The 17204-nt window shown below is 53.5% G+C and overlaps 1 protein-coding gene and 1 non-coding gene across 2 annotated transcripts in view; both read left to right on the forward strand.

Annotated features, from left to right (window-relative positions):
- LOC105089063 (uncharacterized) overlaps positions 1–17204 on the forward strand; it is a 130791-nt gene that overhangs the window by 19280 nt on the left and 94307 nt on the right. The window contains exons 11-16 of the mRNA XM_064478760.1: positions 260–405; positions 6837–6940; positions 9046–9211; positions 13126–13311; positions 13414–13566; positions 15098–15242. Of these exons, the coding sequence (XP_064334830.1) occupies positions 260–405; positions 6837–6940; positions 9046–9211; positions 13126–13311; positions 13414–13566; positions 15098–15242 (900 nt within the window). The remainder of the gene's footprint in view (positions 1–259; positions 406–6836; positions 6941–9045; positions 9212–13125; positions 13312–13413; positions 13567–15097; positions 15243–17204) is intronic.
- Positions 6375–6447, forward strand: TRNAS-ACU (transfer RNA serine (anticodon ACU)). The gene has a single exon. It is a non-coding gene; the product is annotated as a tRNA-Ser (tRNA).

The raw sequence follows: 17204 nt of genomic DNA on the forward strand, positions 1-17204 counted from the left end.
ATTTAATCCAAGCAGAGTTGGATGGCAAGGGCAAACATGACCCAATCCTTGTAGAGGCAGATGGCAAGTGCCAGTTTTTAGTTAGCATACATAGGTTGTTTCCTGTCTTTTGCTGTTAGCAGTAACACTGCTATGATTTTCCTTGGGCAGGTCCCCCTCCCCTGTTACCCAAAACATACTGATGGAAGCTTTGGCAGGGTGTTGGGGTGGCCCTCAGGGATCCTTCTACTCACTGTGGCATACGGTTGTCCCTGTCTAGCACTTCCCATCTCAGACCCAGATGATGGAGACTTAACCCTGAGCAGCCTGTTGTACGAATGGGAGGAGACATTGTCCCAGGCTACGGTGGCCACAGTGGCTGCATCAGTGAGGAAGTTGTGCCTGGCTCAGACCACAAGCTTTGAGGTAAGTGGCTTCTCCAGCCCTAGGCCAGGATCTGCCTGGGACCTGGGTCCCTGGGACACCGTCCTCTTCCTGTCAGATTCTTTATGGTCTACTCTCTCAGGTGTTCAGTATCAGGGCTGCTGTGTACAGTTGGGCAGGTTGTACACTGCACAACTGTGCCTAGTTGTGAAAGCAAAGAAGGGGAAGAAATCTGGCTTGTGTGTGATCCACTGCAGGTTGGAGGTGAGCCTGGGGGAGACCTTTTTCTCATCTGTCTGTCTATGGGCAAACAGTCCTGTTGGGCCCCCAGTCTAACCCTCTGAACCTGTCCTGTCCTGGAGATCTCTCAGGAAATCTCTACCGTACCCAAGCCTCAGCACTGAGAACTTTCCACCAAGTCAAAAAACACACGGGCCAGGCCTTCCCTGGAATGCTCAACTGTTTTGAGTCAAGGGGTGGACACCATGTGGAGGTCTCATGGCTCGGAGAGGTTCAGAAGGCTCTGAGACATCTGGCTGGTTTCCTGCTCTGTGACTGAGGATGGTGGTTCTGAGAGTGCCAAGGCTGGGCTGTGATGTGCTTCTCCCTGCCTGTTTTGTCCTGAGACCAAGCCCTCCACTTGTGTGTAAGAGGAGCGCCCAGGAGGAAATCTTAGCACCCTCCCTAGGGAAAGAAAATGATGCGCTGGGGCCCCGCGTGGAGCCTGCCTCCCCACATTGCCCTCCTGGTAGGACTTTCCACATTCACAGGACCGATGTTCCCATCGGCAGCACCCAGGGTGGCTGGTTTGCCCAACATGTGGACTCTTCAGTTGGCCCTTATGATAATGAGACACAGACAGTCCCTGCTTTCCTGGAGCATAAAATCCAGCCTAGGGGAGATGGGTGATAATCACGGCAAATGGAGGAGGGTTTTAGCTGTGGATGAGCGAGGTGAGGAGAACAGAGCAGGGATGTGGCTGAGTGGACGCCTTAGACCAGGGTCCTAGCAGGAGACGCTTCAATTGAGACCTGGGGTGGTCCCTTGAGCATCTAGGGGAGGAGTGCGCCAAAGTCCCGAGTCTGAACCTTATGGGTATGTTTGGGGAGCAGGCAGCCCAGCCAGGCTGGAGCTAGACACCGAGGACCAGTGGGGCCAGCCCCTACAGGGCCTCATAATCCCTTCCAGAACATCCTTGCCATATAGAAATCTTTTATGTACCATCCCTGCCATCCACAGCTCAGGGCTGGATGGCACCAGTGGCATTTTGGGGACTTTCACTGCATCCACTATTTCTGCCCATCTCAGCATTGCTCCTGACTTCAGCGTGAGAACTGTGGCGTTTCCCAGAAGGCATTAAAGATGCTGGGGCTTTTCAGATTGAAGCCCCAGGAACTGGGGGCCAAGGAGAGAAGAATGGGGTGTCTTTGCTTTAATCGCACAACAGCCTGGGAGGGCTCCAAATATGCTTGTTTGTTTATTTGGGATGCTGCAGATTTATAAATACCTGTTTCACTGGCTGCTTTCATAGAACCAAGGACTTAGGGGCTGTTATGTGCCCAGCTGGACAGAAATAGGTTGTTCCAGGTGTGGACAGAGCTGGGCAGCAGCCCCGGTTCTCGGCATGGTACCAGGTGTGCCAGGTGCCCCCCTACCCTCTGGAAGCTCTGTTTTCCCGGCAGCACTTGGGAAAGGGGGCTTCTCAGATACACAGATACCCAGACCGCAACCCTCCATATTCTGGCCTGGCAGGTCTGCGCCGAGAACAGGCATCTGGGTGCAAAGCTTTGTGTTTCTCATGCAGAGTCAGTGGAGAAGGATGTTGGGAGGCCGGTGCCCATCCAGCCGCAGCCTCAGATCCGGGAGTACCTTTAGTGCTGGAAATGCCTCCCTTCGGAATTCTCAGCATCCGAGGCCCTTGCGGGTGGCACTGCCTGTGTGAGGCAAAGCGTTTTGTTCAGGAACTTGGAGAGAATGGGCGGGAGGCATCCTGACTGGGGTAGTCAGCCTCGGTCCCTGGGGGACTGGGCTGGAATGGCACAGACCCTTGTGTCCTGCTCGGCTGCAGGAAACAGAGACGGGTACACAGTGCGCCTGGGGTCCTGAGCCCCCCAGGGGGCTGGGGAGACGAGTAGAGCAGAGAAGAGGGGTAAAGAGGGCAGAGTGGGGGTAGCATGGGATACATTTAAAATGATGGATGCCTGGAAAGGACTCACTGGGGAGGTGACGCTGAGTAAAACTCTGAAGGAGGTGAGGAGTGAGGCGTGTGGGTATGGGTGGGGAGGCCCAGCACATGCTGCAGGGCAGGAGCTGCACCGTGAGTTTGAGTTTGAGCACAACTTTGAGTGACAAGGAGGCCCATGTGACTGGAGGAGACTGGGGAGGGTGAGGGGACAGGGTCACTCCCTTAGCGGAGCACACAGGTCACTTTTTCTCGGGATAAATGGGGAGCCTCGGTGGGTGTTGTGCAGAGGAGGGAGGTTGCCCTCCGAGGTACATTACAGTGCTCACCTTCTGGCTGAGGGTGGAGCATAGACTGAGGACCGGGCGGGATGCTAGGAACCCAGTTAAGAGGCTGTTACGGTAACGCAGATAGGAGATGGAGGCTTGGTCTCGGGAGGTCACAGAGGGGTGGGGAGAAGGTCAGATTCAGGTATACATTGAAAAAAATATATAAAACACATGGAATATGTATATAATATATTGATTTTGTAATATATTGAATATGTATATTGGGTGTATCTATTGATTCTCTGAGTACACATACAATATATATTGAACGTAGAATGCATATGTGTATCAAATGCATATTGAGCACACACACGTATACACATACATTGTTCATTTTGTGTATATATAGCAGAGGCGTGCCTGCGGCTGGCTTCACTGTTTCTGTGACCAGGAGCCGAGGCCCTAGCTCACTGCTCTCTCAAATCTTTGATCTTGTGGGCTTTGCTCAGGGAGCCCCACGGGAGTCAGAGAGCAGCCCAAAGGAAAGGGCCGTCGGCCCGGTGAGGTGGCGCTCCAAGCCACTGGCCGGTGGGTCACAGAGCCGGCTGTTAACCCAGGCTGGCTGGCCGGCCGGCCGGCCCACAGCAGGGATTGTCACCTGGGGCCGCCCCGGGCACTGTCGGATGTTCAGCAGCACCCCTGGCCTCTCCCCACCCCAGCTGTGACAACTCAAAGTGTCTCCAGATATTGCCGGAGTCCCCTGGGGGGCACGGTCACCCCCGTTGAGAACCACTGCTCTCCAGCCTGTGTTCTAACTGTGGCGCTGCCGGACCTCATGAAATGCCAGGAAGCTGCAGGCCAGGCCCTCTTCCTCCCACCTGGTCCCCATAGCCCCCACCGTCTGGTCCCCTGACCGGGCATTTCCCCTGGCAGAGGTGGCTCAGGGCCAGGCATGCCCTCCCAGAGACTGGCAGTGACAGCCCCAGAGGGCGCAGGGCGGCTGTCCTGTATTTACAGCACTAACAGGGTAGTGGATTGTTCCACCGGGGAGGTCCCCTGGGCTGGGGGTGAATTGCTGGGGACCTTGTTCCTGAAAATGGCTTTTCAGGGATGCCTGAGTGCACATTCAGCAGCAGCTCGGCCCCCCGGGAGAGCTGAGGGCCTGACGGTTACCGGGGACACCGACCCGTGGGCTTCAGCTGGGAATGCCTTCGCCCCTCCCCATTGTTGGTGGGCAGGAGACAAGATTGGTTTTTTCAGTCAGAAAACAAAAACCAAGATTTAGCATTCAATAGACAGCAAATTCCCCAGCCTGACCCTCCACAGACAGGCCCTGGTGTTTCAACGAGGGGGGCAGTGGGGTGGGATGGCCAAGAACCTGACGGAATGATGGAGGAGACAGAGAGAGGCAGGCGGGTCGGCTCCCCCGGCTACCAGGGAGGGTGCCTGGGGGAGGGCACGGCTCATGACCACCATCTGGGCTGCTCAGAATAGAACACCCAAGTCACAGCCAAGCACGTTAGGGACAGTGTGGACGGTGCCGTGCCAGAGCTGGCTTGCACCGACTTGCCAGAGCCGATGGTTAGATTTCCAGGAGTCCTGCAGGCTGGTGGTTAAACAGACATTACTAAAGATTAAATTAGACTGACTCACAATGAAAATGAATCATACTAGAAAAAAGGGGATGAGCACTCAAAATCGTCACTACCTGGTCATTTTACTACACTGTTGTCTTCGCCCTGGAGGTCGTCTGCGTGTCCCCTAGGGTGGAAATACGACAGATGTTGTGCTTCTGCGCAGCGATTCCCACATGTGCGTTCAGTGAGAGCTCTCGGGCGGCTGGAGACCGGCCGCAGTGCGAGTAATCACGCCACGGAGACTGGCAAACGCTGCAAATCAGGACTTTTATTTTTCTTCATGGCCTGAAGTGTAGGACACTGGTTAAGGGTGTGGGTTCTGGTCTCGACTCTGCCACTTAGCTGTGTGGCCGCTGACACCTGACTTCAGTCCCTCTGTCAAGTGGGGATAATGCCAGCCCCTCTTCATAGGGTGTGGTGAATGTCACGTGAGGTGGTGCCTGCAAAGCGCCTAAAGCAGTGCCTGGCACTCAGTCGAGGCTCCACACAAAGTCACCACTGTTGTTATAGTTACTGTTACTATTGTGCGTGGCTGCTGTTAATGGCGATGAGAGTGACAGGCTCCTCACCCAGGAGGCAGGAGCCCTGCCCTTCCTCCATCCCGAGAGCCTCTCGGGATGAGCTGCCCTGATCCCTCCCGCTGTGCCTGGCTGGGGAAAGCTAGTCCTGAAGCCAACACTTGTGGCCTGAGGCCTCCCAGAGCAGGAGGTGTGCTCCCGGGCAGATGCCTGGCTCTCTGCAGGCGGGAGGATGCCCGGCCAGGCCCAGCTGCTGCACACTTGCTGGAGATCTTAAAAGCACGTGCGTTCCAAGTCTAGGGAATCACGGATGATGCCAGGGAAAGGCAGCCACCAGCTGGAGGGAAATGTGGCTGAGTCCTTCCGGAAGGTGGGCGGTTGCCTCAGACTGGGATGGCTGAGAGTCTTTGAGGCCGGCGGTGGTCAGGGCCACTGTGATGGTGGCAGTGAGTCCATACAGGGGGCTGGCTTGTGTGTCCTGCACGAGGAAGTAAAGGCAGAATTAAGGGTCCCTATCTGCTCCACTGGCAGAAGGCACACCTTAGGGATACTGCCCAGACCCTGGGAACAGACTTGCTGGTGGGTAGGATGGGTGAGCCATGCTGGCTGGTTGAGGGGCCTGTTTCACACTTACGTCTTGCTGAGGTCAAGCTGTGTGCCCAGAGACTCGGTCCCAGCTCCTTAGAGCCAAGGAGGCCGGGGATGAGGCAAGCCCGTCCCAGCCTCACTGGACCCCTGGCTGGTGGGGGTGAGTGGTGGAGGGGAGCTTGGGGGCTGCCAGTAGGAAGCCAGGACCTTGTCACTCTTTCTGTGATTCTGGGTTCAGGCCAAGGCAATGAGTCTGAGACTGAAGAGGCCCTAGGAAGGGAAGGCAGGGCATGTAGCCTGCATCTCAAAACAGCTATCTCCTGAAACCCGAGAGGTACAGGCTCTGAATAGAGTCCTTTATTTCCTTGTGAGGTTTTGGACACTGGGTGACTGTGCTGGTCAGATTTGCAGACAAGGGGCCAACCTCTGTTCAGTAGCTGTCACTGTTACTAATTCTAAAAGGCATTTACATATTTTTTTCATTAAAAAATACCAGAAAAGACTGCCACCTCACTGGCTTTGTGAGATGCGCTTACTTATCACAATAGCCAGATTACAACCACAGTGAGTGTGTACTGAGCTCTTAGAGTGTGAAGCCTACAAATGCAGGTACCATGTCTCTTTTCGCGCCCATGTCCCTAGCCCCAGTGCATGCCTGGCACACAGTAGGTACCTGATAAAAGCTTGTTAAAGAATCAAAATGGGCCAGCCTGTGTGCCAGGGGCTTGGGATTCAGTGGAAAGAAGCCCCGAACGAGCAGCCTCTTCTCTTTGGGTCTGTGACACAGTAGGTAGGAGATACCAGCACTGGGGTGGGGGGAGGGTATAGCTCAGTGGTAAAGCGCGTGCTTACTACCCGTGAGGTCCTGGGTTCAATCCCCAGTACCTCCGTTAAAAAGAAAATAAACCTAATTACCGCCCCACCAGAAAAACAAAAACAAAAACAAAAAACCCCAAAACCCCACATCCTGTTTAAGAAAAAAATTCTGTGCAATGATGGACTTCCTCAAACATGTTTCTGTTATATCTGAAAGACTTCAGCTGAAGTTTAAATAGCTGGCAAGAGTAAAAATCTGACATACTGTAAGTATAGATATTTTGAAATAAAAGTGTGGCCGATGGGCTGGAAACTAGTGTTTAATAGCCACCATTATCCATTAAAAAAAAAGATACTAGCACTGTTCCCACCTTCTCTGCAGGGGTGTCTGGAGGTGGGGATGGGGGTAAATGAGGTGACCCCTGGGGGTCGGGCCTCTCCCACTGTCCCCTCGGCTTTCCAGGCTGCAGAGCTGTTCCTGTCACTGGTGTCTGAGCTCCGGGGCCTCTCCGCGGTCGAACTGATGGAACTCTGGGGACATTCTTTTTTTAGATGCCGAGACAACTGGTAAGGGCCTCTCCTTGGGCCTGGGGGCTGTTTCAGGAGCTGGCTGGGGGTCCTGGTGGGGCCGGGTCATCCTGATGCTCTCCCAGGTCCCCATTGAGGGATGGATGGCGACGTTTCATCTCATCCCTGTGGTACTGACTTGTCCTCCAGCCTGAGGGATGTCGGCCAAGAGGGCGATTAAGTGGGGAGCTTGGAGGTTCCCACGGGGCGGCGTGAGGAGCCCGGAAGCTGAAGTGGCTGGTGGGATAAAGACAGGCATTGTTCCCTCCCCACACAGGGACCCTCTTGCTGAGCGCTGGAATTAGCATTCCAATACGCCTTGGGTACCCTTCTGCTGGGGGGGGGGGGGTTGGGGGGCGGTGCTGGGCAGGGCTGGGATCCCACCTTGGACCCTGCTGATGTGGGGCCAGCAAAGGCTGTAGAGAGACCCCCAAGTGTGGAGTGGAAACTCTGAGGACTAACTCCACTGGCTGAGGACTGTGCAGGGGAAGGCTTTGGGCTCTGTCCCCATGTCTAGCTGTTCACCAGGCCCCTGGGTTACAGATTTCAAGCCTGTGAGTTTTTCAAAGGCTCTCAAAAAGATTTTGAGGCCTGAAAGAATTTTATCGATTCTGAAATATGAAAGAACCGCTCCCCTCCCCCAAATTCACATCACCAAATGTCTAACGGAATGCCTACAAAACTTAGTAGCTGTTAACACACAGATTCCTTTCAAGCCTTTTATCTGTATTCACTCATTTAATCCTCACGATGATCCCATGAGGTATGTAGATCTATTATTCCTATGTTAACAGCTGTGGAAGGAAACCAAGGCCCAGAGCAGTTAGGAGACTTGCCCAAAGTCACAGAGCAGAGTTGAGATGTGAACCCAGATGGTCTGTGCTTCTCCATCCAATCCTTATGGGCTTAAAGATAGGTGATGTTTGACTTGGGCCCATTTTAATTATCTTTGGTATAGGGAGGGGCCCTCCTTTTCTTCATATGGAGCTGCCTGTTCCCCTGGTGACATACCCTGCTTGTTACTCAGGATTTTCCCACAAGCTCTTATGTCTCAGTTGTCTACCTAGATGTCAGGAGTCAAGGAGACAGGAGACCATCCCTAAACCTAGAAGTTCCCAAGAGGACTGATACTCTTGAGAGAATTCTCTTTTCCTCACCACCTCCTCCATTTCTGCCCAGAGCCTGGTTCCCCAGGGTCCAAGTCTATAAGGAAAAAAGAGGAAATACAGGGTGAGAGATGAGAAGGGCAGGTAGGGCATTCCTCAGACAAAGTAGCCTGAAGGATCACAGTCAACTTGGGACAGGTCCAGTCATCAGCATTCCCATTTTACAGATGAGCAGATTGAGGCCAGAGACTGTTTATGGGCTGATGGTATGTGTGGAGCAGGGGATGCCTGGTCCTCTGTGGCCATGGGTGTCACTCATCAGGGTTGATGGGGTGGGGGTGACTAATCCACACACCACCCCCCACCCCGTGTGCCCTGTTGCCTCGTGTAGCCCCCAGCTCTGGGAACCTCTCATTTCTACTGTGACCCAGGGACCCATCCTGGTTCAGTCCTCATTTCCCTGCTTAGATCCACCGTTGGACAAATGTTGAAAACCTTTCCTGAGCTTCTCAACCTTTCTGTTATCAATCAATCAATTAATCAATCAAATAAATAAACAAATAAATAAATAAAATAATCCTGCCGTTGGACTGAAAGCATTAGAGGTTTAATTAGGGGCGGCCTGCCAGTTGCTGGTTCCTGTGTTACACAAGGGGTCTCACCTGACGCAGCGACTGTGGTTGGTTTCGGGAGAGCAGTGGGCAGGCACTATGTTGCCCCAAGCTGCTGTGCCTCCTGGGGGAGCAGAACTGCCAGGGTTTAGACTGCACTGCTGGTGTCCCCATAGGCCCTAAGAGCACCGGCCCCGGGCCAGGCTGCCTGGGGCCCAGGCCCAGCTCGGCCCCTTCCGGAGTGTGTGATCCTGGACACGTCCCTGCTGTGCCTCTCTGAGCCTCCGTTGCTCCCAGATGACCTGTGGCTACTCGAGAGGAGTCTTGGAAGGCGCCTGGGGTGTGTGGCTCACCATCGTGAGGTTCCTTGGGTCTCTCTCCATCTCAGGCAACCGCTGGTGGATGCCCTGCCCTCCTGTGGCACCGAAGCCTGCGTGGGACTCATGGCAGAGCTCATCGTATCTGGGGAGGTGGAGGCAGAGGAGACAGAGGCGTGGCTCTGGTCGCTGGCTTTCCTCCCGCAGCCCACAGATGCCATGGTCCAAGTGCTGCTGGTGAGCTCCTGTGCCCCGCCCCGGCCCCGTGTGGCCTCTCCCCTGCTCGACTGCTGATTGGATGCAATGGGGAGTGGGGGGAGGAGCTGGTCTCCTCCCAGCTTTGTTCCAGTGCCTCAAGGGACCAGAGCTCATGGTCTAGTAGTGACATTCTGGCCACAGGGATGCTAGCGCCATGCAGGGCCTGCCAGGTCTCAGCTGGTGCTGGGCAGGGCCAGGGTCCCTTTTCCTTCTTTCCTCTCTCTTGCTCCTTTGTTCGGCATGCAGGCGGTAGCTGAAAGGGCAGACTCTGGTTCTCCATCTCCCCGCTTCAGCTCCCAGCCCTGTCCCTTACCAGCATGACCTCTGGCAAGGTGCTTCCCTGTCCTGCACCTCGGTTCCCATCTGTGCAGCGGGGGTCATTTGTAGGCTGAGCGTGCGGACTGATAGCCGTTGTAACATGGGCCAAGTGTGATGCACGCGGCTGGTGTCGCTGCTCTGACCACCTGTCAAGGACACGCTGGAAGCAGAGCAGGACCTGCCCTCACCTGCCTCCCTCGGGTTCTGGTCCCGCTGGACCAGGGCTTGCACCGCTCTGGCCTGTATTTGCTTGTTCTCTCGTCCAGTCACAAGGGTGCTTGTGTGCTGTGCTGGGCATGTGCCGGGGATGCGGGCTTGCTGTGTGCAGCCTAAAGGGGGAGGGCAGGAGGGAGGAAATGAGGGAGGGGAAGACAAGAGGGGAAGAGGGGAGGAAGACAGAAGATTATTTTCATGCAGTTTTAATTTTAGAGTAATTTTAAACTGACAGAAAAATTGCAAAGATAGTGCAAAGAGTTCCTGCATACCCCTCACCGCTCCCCCATTGATAACTTCTTATGTTGCCAGAAAGTATTTGTCACAACTGAGAAACTGACATTGGTACCTTATATTTAACCAAACTAAAGCAGTTCAGATCCCACTGTTTTTCCCACTGTCTGTTCCAGCGTCCCACCCAGAGTCTCACGTTGCAGTTAGAGGGTGTATATTTTTAATTACATTTAAAATGATATATTCAGGAGATTGTAGTACTCTGAAGTATCCAGTTTGACTTTTTTATACTCGTGTTCACCTGTGTAACCACCCGCAGAACATGATGTAGACGTTTCTGGCTCTCAGAAGGCACCCTTGTGCCCCTTCTAGTTGGCGACCCCAACTAGAAGGCCATCGCTAGGTTTTGCTTGTGTTTGACATTCATACCCTAGGCTTGTGTGCGTCTAGAGTCTGACTTCTTTCTCCCACGTTCTCTGCGAGACTTGTCTATGCCGCATGTGTGTGTGTGTGTGTGTGTTAGGACCTTGGTCTGGTCCATTGCTGGACTGTATTCCGTTGCCCCTTGGCCATGTGCTCTCTTAATGGTGTCTTTTGATGCGCAGAAGTTCTCCGTTTTGGTGAGGTCCAGCTTGGCAGTCTTTTCCGGGAAGCGCTTCACCTCCCCAAGGCCATGGTGCTTCCTGTGTTTTTTTCTACCGTCTTGATTGTTTGACCTTTCAGGGAGTGTTGGTTTGGAGATGAAGAACTGGGTTTGGGGCAGGGTGAGTGAGCATTAAGGTCACTTTGGAAAAGTGAAATCTGTCGAATGAGGGTCACAGGCTTGAGGATAATTTTATCTTTCCATCTTTAAAAATAAAAAAAGAGAAAGGGAACATTTTGAACATTTTTAATTAACGTGTAACCAAATCTTTTTAAGCGAGAGGTTTTGACATTCACATCTGGTGTTCTGATTCTTGTGGAATCCAAGGCGGCTGGCGGTTCTGGGCAGCACCCCAGGAGAGCTAGCGAATGAACAGGGTTGTTACTGTTTGGACCCTCCCGGAGCCCAGGTCTCAGGTTCACCCAGCTGTCCTGGCCCTGTGGCTCCCAGCAGGGGCCTGGCTTCCAGGGACCCCAGTGGCTCCAGCCACCCCGCCATCCCCACAGGGCCCTCCTAGGCATCTGGCTCCATCTTCGGGCCCTGGGAGGACCTGATCCTGGCCTGCCTCCTTGCCTGGGGCAGAGCGGGCAGAGGCAAAGACCTCCGGCAGGCAGGAACCCTCCTCCTGCGGGTCCGAGTGGCTTCTCTCCATCTTTTCATAACCCCTGCCCTCCCTGCTGGGCCCTGATTTTCCTCCACTGTACTAAGAAAACAGAGTTTGTTTTCATTTGCCAAATCTGGAATAACAACGAATGTGCTTTTCCAAGCCACACGTCCCCCCTTCCACAAAGAAAACACACACACACCGACTCACAGAGAGAGACCCTGAGGACGCCCACGTAGGAACAGGTGGGGACATGCACCCACATGTTAAGACATACACACCAAGACTCATACATGTACCTGGACATGCAGATGCACTCACACAGACATACTACACACGTGCACACACACACACACACACACACACACGGACAAGTGGGGACAGCCACCGACATCTGGACACACACCTCCAGGGTATACTGGGACATGTGTATTCACATACTGGGACCTGCATGTGTACACTCGGGGACGCACCCATATCAGTGCACGTGTCCGCACACACATCAGGCTATGCTCAGGTGTGCGCACACGCATGGGGACATGCGCACCAGGACACGTGTACACTGAGACACGTGCACACCCACACAGGAACACACAAACACCCAGATGCTAAAACACACATCCACCGAGATGCACACATGCAGATGCTCGAGCCAGGCACCCTCGCGTGGGCACACTGACCTGGTTAAGACCACGAGTCCCAGGGAAGAACAGAGCCGGTTCAGGGGTTGTATTTCCCTGGGCTGCCAGGCGGTCCCTGCTCTAGTGTGTAGGGATAATAGAGGCCACTCCCTGTTGCCCAGTGCCCAGGCCTGGTTTTCACGAGTGAGCCCGGAACATGTATTCTGAGAAGCAGCAAGTATAGGGGTAATGCCCAGACTGAGAGCCAGACTCTGCAGGGGCAAGTTTTGGCTTCACTTCTTTCTGGCTGGGTGACCTTAGGCCAGTTACTTAACCTCTCTGTGTCTCAGGATCTAAGCAAGTAACACGCGTGCCCTGTTAACAGCAGAGCCTGCTGCATAGGGAGTGCTGTGGAGGTGTTTACTAAATAAAATACATTTTTCTTCTTCCCCTGACTCTGAGGCCTGGAACCAGCGCTCCTCTGTCCTGAGTCCCCTGTGCCCCCCACTTTTGCCTTCCTCTCGGCTGAAGGCTTCGGTTCCCCGGTATGAGAGTGGCTGAGTGTCTGGGTGGAGGTCTGCTGAGCAGCTGAAATGGCCCTTATCTGACTTGTCCTGGCCCGAGTTGTGCCACTGTGAGGCCCCTGGAAGAGAGGAGCCTGGTTGAACTGGTCAAGTAGGGCAGTCTGATCCCCAGAGGAGGGCTGGGTCTCCTCCTGCTCCTCGGGGAATCAGACCCCAGGGGCCCCAGCATGTGCGTCAGGGTAGGGTGAGAAAAGAGACAGTCTTGACTTTCAGGCACTTCTCAAGCTGCTTGATAAACACAGCTATTATTAAAAATTACGTGATCCAAGTTTGCAATTCGAGAGATTGTATTAAAACAAAAGTAAGAGATATTTAATTCCTTATGCTCTCACTACACCATACCACGTCCACGCCTTCGGGCTTCTTTACCTTGCTTGTGTCGTGTGTGGACCTGTCACAGGATGTGTGCTTGCTGCTGACTCCCTGTCTCGTCCCAGCGCCCTTGCAGCGACACAGCTGAAATCAACCAGGGTGGGAGCATTTACACCGTGGAAATTGGCAAGCGCTATACAGACGGGCTCTTATATTTCCTGGGTGGGTAACCGGGCTGGGCAGTGGCTAACTGTTTACCCCAGTACTGGCCACATCCTTCCATTTAGGTTCTTTCAGATTGGACCCAAGGCCACATCCATAAAAGACAAACTCTCTAATTACTCAGAGCAAATTTATGTCCCCAGCCACTGCTGCAGACCCCGGGGGCCAGCCCAGGTGCCTTCCTGGGCATCTCAGCTCTTGTGCACAACCTCTGTGTGTCTCTGGACGGGCCCTGCGGGCAGCTGCCTGGTGTCAGCTCCCTTGTGAAGATCCTGGGAGACGCCTTAGGAGCCAACTGCACCTTCCAGGAGCCCTCGGATGCTGAGCAGGTGAGGACAGTCTGCATCCTGGGCATGGCCCCTGTGGAGTGGGCTGGGAGCCCACCCCCACCCCCGCACCAGGCCTCAAAGCCCCATGGCCATTTGTTTCAGCTCCAGATCGTGCTCAAGGCCATTGGCAACGCCGGCCTGGCAGCCACAGCTCTCACCCCCAAGCTGAGCACTTGTGCATCCCTGAGGAGCTGCCCCCATGAGATCCGGCTGGGGGCCATCCAGGCCTTCCGGAGGGTTCCCTGCTCTGTGGATGTGAGTTCCTACATGTTAGTTCACTGGGGCTGGTATCAGGTGGGAGTGGGTTTGACGTTAATACACATCTTCGTTTGCTCATCACCTATTACTGAGTGCCTTCTGTGTGCTGGGCACTGGGCTGGGCACTCATGTGAATGGGTGTCCAGGTCTCTGTACTCACAGAGCCGGTGTCTGCTGTGGGTGGCAGATAGTCATAAAACAAACACACAACCAAGCATATAATTACAAACAGACGACACGTAAGCCATCCTGTGCTGCAGATCCTCTGGTTCAGGGGTTGGCAAGCTATGGTCCACAGTCTACGCCCAGCTGACTCCCTGTCCTTGAATGTCAAGTTTTGTTGGAACACAGCTGTGCCTGTTCATTTATGCGTGGTCTGGGGCTGCTTTCTTGCTACAACTGCAGAGTATTTGCAAGAGAGGCTACATGGCCTGCAAAGCCAAAAAAATTTATTACCTCTTCCTTTACAGGAAAAGCTTGCTAACTCTGGACTAGCAGCTCCCCTCTCATTTTGAGTCAAAGCCAGAGCCGTTACAGTGAGCTGTTACAGGGTGCACGTGCCAGGCTCCATGTGAGCTGGCCACTGACCCGCTAGCGACTCGTGGCTTCATCTCCTACTTTCCTCCCCCCTCCCCCCACTCCTCACCAGCCATGCTGGTCTCCCTGTTGTTTCTCAGACAGACAGAGACGCATGCATGCACACATACACGTGCGTGAATGACTTTGGCCTCAGGCCATTTGCATATGTAGTTCTCCCTTCCTGGAATTTCTTTCCCCTGGATATCCCCAGGCTTTATTCCTTTCCTTCCTGAAGGCCTTTGCTTAGAAATCACTTTAGTGTGAGTGTCCTTGTTGGCTGAATTTTACCTGAAATTAAGCCTCTCAGGTCCCGCATGCCTCCTGCTTCCTTATTTTATTTTTCCCTCTTGAGCGTTTATCACCAGCTCACGTGTTCTGTATTTCACATACTAGCCTTGTTTACTGTCTCCCTGCACTGAAATGTCAGCTTCGGGTGGACGAGAGCTAGGTTTGTCTTGCCCACGGCTGTCGCCCAGCACGTAGCATCGTGCCGGACACGTAGCAGGTGCTCAGTAATCACCACTGCGGGACTGGCTGGGTGGCTGGCTGCGCTGTGAAGGAAACCAACAGGTGCTGGGGGACAGAGTCACATGGTAGGGGAGGTGGCTTGCTAAGGAAAGGAGGTACCAAGGAATACCTTTAGAGGAAATACCTCCTGTGTGGCAGGCAGGCTGTTTTGTAAATAAAGTTTTATTGGAATGCAGCCATGCCCATTTGCTACCTGTTCTGTATGGAAGTTGACCGGCTCTGGGCTGGGCTGTGAGAGGATGGGAATTAGCAGTGACTGGGGAACCTACCACCTCCTGCAACTGGGCCACAGGTGACAGTGTCAGGGAGCAGTGGAGACATCGGGAGACCTGGGGCCAGGCAGCAGGGTCACCTGCTGGAGCCAGGGAAGATGTGGGGACATCGAGCTCCTGGGTGATGACTTTCCCTCTGCCCGAGCCAGCGATCCGTGCTCTCCCGCTTGTACCAAAGCCCCGAGGAGGATGCTGAGATCCGCATCAATGCCTACCTGGCCCTGATGAGGTGCCCTGGCGAGGAGCTGTTTGCCCAGGTGCGGCGCACCCAGGCAGGAGAGCAGTCCACCCAGGGTGAGCAGCAGCAGGTGGGGTCTGGCCTGGGGGCCACTTGGTGGGTGCAGGGGTTGAGGAGCACCCTTTCCCTCCACCCTTCGGGTGTTCTGTTCCCTTCCCCTTCCTCATCTCTTTCCACACCATCAAGACAAGTGAACTTGCATGTTCCCCTCAACCATGTGGTGGTTGAATAGCCTTGGAGAAGTCACTTCTCTGGTCCTCAGTTTCCCCATCTGTAAAACGGGGTGGAAGTCACTGAGTTCCCTTCTAGCTCTGGCCAGCTCACAGCTCAGGACCTGGAATAGAGACCTGTAAGGAGGAGGGAGAATGTCTACAAATCTCAGATCCCTCTGGGGTCAGAGAGTTGCCTTAAACAGGGAGCCTCTGGTCCTAGTTCCTAAACCCAAAGGTGTAACTTCAAAAAAATAGGTTCAACCAATTTTCAAGAAGTTTTTAAATAATGCACAAGGCGTTGAGAGCCTGGGACCTGACATCCTGGATTCCAGTCCCAGCTCAGCCACTTCCTACGTGTGTGCCTTTGGACGAGTGGCTCAAACTTCCTGAGCCTCCATCTCTACATCAGTGAAATGGGGATAATGACAGTACCTCCCTCACAGAGGGAGCATAAAATGAGTTAACACAGGAAGACACCGAGAACATCGTAAGTGTTCCGTGCAGAGCTGTTGCTTTTAACGTGATTATCACTACTGCTGTTACTAGTATATAGCCCAAATTTCAAAGCAGACAGCAAGCTATAGAAGGAAAGTTAAAGTCTTCCTCTTCTCCTGATCCCGAGGTCCCGAAGGCACTGAGTATCACCAGTTCCCTTGTGTATCCATCCTGTCGGAACGTGTATGCGCGTATGAGCCTGGACGTGCATCCTTTTAACAGCAGCAGCTCAGGGTCATGTCGTGTGTGCTCTGATGCTTCTGCCTCCGGTGTGTCCGCGAGCTCCTTCCACATCAGGGCACTCGGGCTCTTTATCTACAGCTCTGTGGTGCCCCGTTAGAAGCTTAAAGCATGATCCATGTTACCAGTCCCACTGATGGGCATTTAGATTGTTTCTGATCTTTTGCTGTGAGAAACAACGACCACCAGGAACCTCCCTGTGCATCCGCCTTTGGGCCCTTGTGCTAATCTAGCCATACGATCATTTCCCAGAAGAAAACTAGCCAACATGATGGTGTACACGTTTAAAAAGTCTGACTAGGGGGAGGGTATAGCTCAAGTGGTAGAGCACATGCTTAGCATACACAAGGTCCTGGGTTCAATCCCCAGTATCTCCTCCAAAAAATATATAAGTAAACCTAATTACCTCCTCTCCCCCCAAAATTAATAAATAAAAGTCTAATGGATGCTGCTAAACTGCCTTCTAAAGAAATGGCACCCCTCACCTGACCCACCCAAAGGAAAGGAAATGGTGCTCCTAGAAGCTGCAGTTCCTTATTGACAATTTTGAGGGTAGGACGGGGTTGGGGAGGGGCTGTTCTGCATCAACAGGCCACTAAGCCAAGCCCCTCAGAGGGGATCAGCCAAGGGGCAGCCTTGGTGGAGGCCCTGAGGTACCAGGCTTTTGTGTTGCCTGATGGGAGCAAAAGTCAGACTCAGCTCTGTTCCATGATATGTTGTTCCAGAAGCTCCCTGCTGGGCATTCTGAGAACCTGGGACAAGCAAGAGGATTGGGGTTCCCAGTTAGACTAATATCCTCTGTGAGACTCTTTCCCAATGGTGCTCTCATCTTATTTTCACCCTTCCAGAGAGCTGGAGAAGGTCCCCATCACAGATTTCATGTCACCCCTTTCCCAACCTTGAAAGATACCCAGTTCTTTAGGTCCAGGCTCTGGTCTTTTTATTTTTCTTTTAATTCTCTTTTTAGAGGGGGAGATAATTAGGATATTTATTCCTTTTTTTTTTTTTTTAATGGAAGGACTAGGGATTGAACCGAGGGCCTCATGCATGCTAAGCATGTGCTCTACCGCT

This window comes from Camelus dromedarius, chromosome 24 (genome assembly GCF_036321535.1).
Source record: "Camelus dromedarius isolate mCamDro1 chromosome 24, mCamDro1.pat, whole genome shotgun sequence".
NCBI classification, from domain to species: Eukaryota; Metazoa; Chordata; class Mammalia; order Artiodactyla; family Camelidae; genus Camelus; species Camelus dromedarius.